General features: G+C 52.2%; 1 protein-coding gene across 3 annotated transcripts in view; it reads left to right on the forward strand.

Annotated features, from left to right (window-relative positions):
• The first annotated feature begins 744 nt into the window (after positions 1 to 744).
• Babam1 (BRISC and BRCA1 A complex member 1) overlaps positions 745 to 3,233 on the forward strand; it is a 7,341-nt gene continuing 4,852 nt past the window's right edge. Inside the window, exons 1-4 of one of the 3 annotated variants that reach the window (XM_031340219.1) lie at positions 745 to 904; positions 1,012 to 1,097; positions 1,612 to 1,958; positions 2,311 to 2,369. In XM_031340219.1, coding sequence (XP_031196079.1) covers positions 1,665 to 1,958; positions 2,311 to 2,369 — 353 coding nt within the window. In that variant the 5' untranslated portion in view covers positions 745 to 904; positions 1,012 to 1,097; positions 1,612 to 1,664. The remainder of the gene's footprint in view (positions 905 to 1,011; positions 1,098 to 1,611; positions 1,959 to 2,310; positions 2,370 to 3,233) is intronic. The other 2 variants (XM_031340220.1, XM_031340221.1) reach the window with 2 other exon arrangements.

The raw sequence follows: 3,233 nt of genomic DNA on the forward strand, positions 1-3,233 counted from the left end.
GTGTTTACAAAAACAAAAAAACAAACTGTAGGAGTTGGCCCCAGCATTTGCACGGCTTTTATTTTTCATTACTTTGGTTTACTCATCTTCATCTGTGGTGGAGACAAGTATGTCTCTGAAATCGAATTCAGGTCCTCAGGATTGACGGCAAGCGCCTGCACCTGCTCAGTGGCCCACAACGTTTCTCTTCAATGAGACTGAACTGCTGCATCAGGTGGTTGGAGTCACCGGCAACAATGAGCTTGTCCACACTGTGTCTGCTGGCTTCTTAACTTTTTCTTTCCATTTTGGTTTTTACACAGCGTCTCACATAGCCCAGGCTGGTCTAAACGCCCGATCTTCGTCTCCGGGCCTCTGAAGTGTTGGGATGACAGGTGTGCACCACCAGCCCGTATCGAGGTACTAGTGAATGAATGCCAGTCTAAGTCACATAAGTAACTGAGAAGGCCCTTGGCAAGCCCAAGCCAAGTCCTACCCGTAAATCATCAAACGGCCCCGCCCAGCTCAGTCTCCTGTCCTATTCCAGCAGAGGCCTTGAAAACCATACTGTGATTAAGCCCAAACTACAAATTACGCCCAGTCTTGCTACGGTCCACCACGGATCACACCCACTCCCACTATTACCCCTCTTCAGCCCCATTCCAGCCCAAACCACACTCCAAACCACACCCCCAGAACGCCTTAGCCTATCAGCTTCCATGTCCCGAGAGCCACTGAACTACATTTCCCAGAAGGTATCTGGGCAGCGCCGCAGAAACTTCCGGTCAGGAAGATGGCGGCTTCCTAGAGTCCTGATTGACTGGCCGTGGTGCCCAGGCTACAGAGTGGAACCTGCGGCGGTGTGAACGCTCGCGAACTTTGTGTCGCCGTGGTCTAACTTCGACCCGGCTTGCTGCAGCTCCAGGTTCGTTCTACTTGAGGACTTGGGGGGCTTCGAGGTCCCGAGATGCCACCCCGAGAAACGCGCTTCCATCGCACGGTCCACAACTTGGGCTTCTTGTGTTTCCCTAGGGACCTGACCGGCGGCGCCTTAAGGGAAAAGGAGTTTTGGGGAGCTTCAGCTGTATCTTTTTGGCTCTGCAAACCAAGTCTTCCAGGTGTGGGAGCCACTGGAGACCTCAATGGTTCAAATGCCCAGTGACCAGGCAACAGGGGTGTGCTTATTGGTCCAGTGAAGGGGGTCTGTGTTCGTCCTGTGTAAGCAGTGGAAAGCTAAGGATGAACAGCAGTTCGGTTGGTACAGTGCTCGTGGCTCAGTTTGTAGAGAGTTTGCCTAGCTCGCATGAGGCCCTGGGTATCCATCCCTAGCATCACCTAAACTTTGTGCGATGGTGTACTCCCGGCACTTGGAAGGTGGAAACAAAAGTACCACGCCATCCTAAGCCATATAGCTTTAGAGTTAAGAGTCCAGCCAGGGCCACATGAAGCTGTCACAAACAAAAACAAACAAACAAACAAAAAAAACTGAAAAAATTGTTACTTCCCCTGAGGGGGTTCCTGGACACACTGCCTTATGGGAGCATTGTGCAACCATCAGAGACTCCTGTGCTGTAAGGGGCTCATGCCCAGCTTCTGACTTCCTGGTAACTAATGTCTTTACAAACTCTTAAGGCAGGATCCTGGCTTCCACTATCCCCTCTCCATCCAACCACTCGGCGGGAACCATGGAGGTGGCTGAGGCCAACAGCCCCACCGAGGAGGAGGAAGAGGAGGATGAAGGAGAGGAGACGATAACTGAGCCCAGGCCTCACACTCGCTCCAATCCTGAGGGGGCTGAGGACCGGGCCCTGGGAGCTCAGGCCAATGTGGGCAGCCGCAGCGAGGGCGAGGGCGAGGCAGCCACTGCAGATGATGGGGCAGCCAGTGTCCCGGGAGCCGGGCCTAAGCCCTGGCAAGTACCGGCATCAGCATCTGAGGTCCAGATTCGAACACCAAGGGTCAACTGTCCAGAGAAGGTGGTATGTAGGGGTCTTGGCTGGAGATGGACGGGATGGAGGCCCTCAGGCAGGCCACTCCTGTCTTGTGAGATTCTCTAAGTTGCTGCATCAGTTTTCTATAGGTTCCATGAATGCCACACACTTGGTAGCTTAAAGGTCACTGAATTTAGATTCTTGGGTTTGTTTGTTTAGTTTGGTTTGGTTTTTTATTTTGTGGCACCTAGACTTCCTTTTGTGCTACTAGCCACTCCCCCTCCATTCTAGGCAGAGGCTCCACCCCTGAGCCTCTCCAGCTCTGCAGCCTAGGTCCCACCCAAACTGTAACGGCTATCTGGTTTGGTCCTGTACTCTCTGTCTTCTCTTTATGTTTCAGATCATCTGTCTGGATCTTTCGGAGGAGATGTCTGTGCCAAAGCTGGAGTCCTTTAATGGGTACCGTGGCATTGAGTTTGGACATAGGCAACTCAGAATCATAGGGTCGTTCTTCTACCCAGTAGGATTCAGTGTCCGTGACACTGACACTTCCAGGGTTGTGCCCTAGGCTTCTGTCCATATGTATAACACTCTTAGGAGCCAACTGACCCTAGCTGGTCTCAAGGTGATGGGGTAGGCCACGGTCTAGCTCGTGAAGCTTTGTGTGTACCCCTGGCAGCCTGGGGTATCAGGTGTTATATCTGGACTGGCCTTGTCTCAGGAACCAGTGGAATACACTTGCCATCATAGCACTGATGGAGGCAGAGATGGAGGAGTCAGGGGTTCAAGGTCTGCCTTGGCAGTGCAGCTTGAGCTCTACAGTGTGTTTGAGGGTAGCCTACACTAACTACACAGTGAGTTTGAGGCTAACCTGGTGTGTATTGGTATTCTATGTATGAGTGAGACTTATTAGAATGGCTCTCAGGCTGTGGTCCAGCTGGTCCTCCAGTGACTGTCTGCCAGCAGAAGACCCAACAATCCAGCAGTTGTTGAGTCCAGGAAATGGGATTTAGCTGCTCCTTAGCATGCACCACAATCCTGAAGACGTAGGCTCTGGTGCCAGTGAAGGAGCAGACTAGCTAGCTAGAGCAGAGCAAGGGCAAACAGGCAAAGTGTCCCTTCTCTCGTGTCCTTTACCTAAGCTGCAGGCACAGGGCCCAGATTAAAGGTGGATTTTCCCCACATCAGAGATCTGGACTAGAAGCGGATCTTCCCACTTCAAGTGGTTTAATTAAGAAAAAAAAAAATCCCGCCAGGCGGTGGTGGCGCACGCCTTTAATCCCAGCACTTGGGAGGCAGAGGCCAGTGGATTTCTGAGTTCGA

The sequence above is a fragment of the Mastomys coucha genome, unplaced genomic scaffold (genome assembly GCF_008632895.1).
Source record: "Mastomys coucha isolate ucsf_1 unplaced genomic scaffold, UCSF_Mcou_1 pScaffold22, whole genome shotgun sequence".
NCBI lineage: Eukaryota > Metazoa > Chordata > Mammalia > Rodentia > Muridae > Mastomys > Mastomys coucha.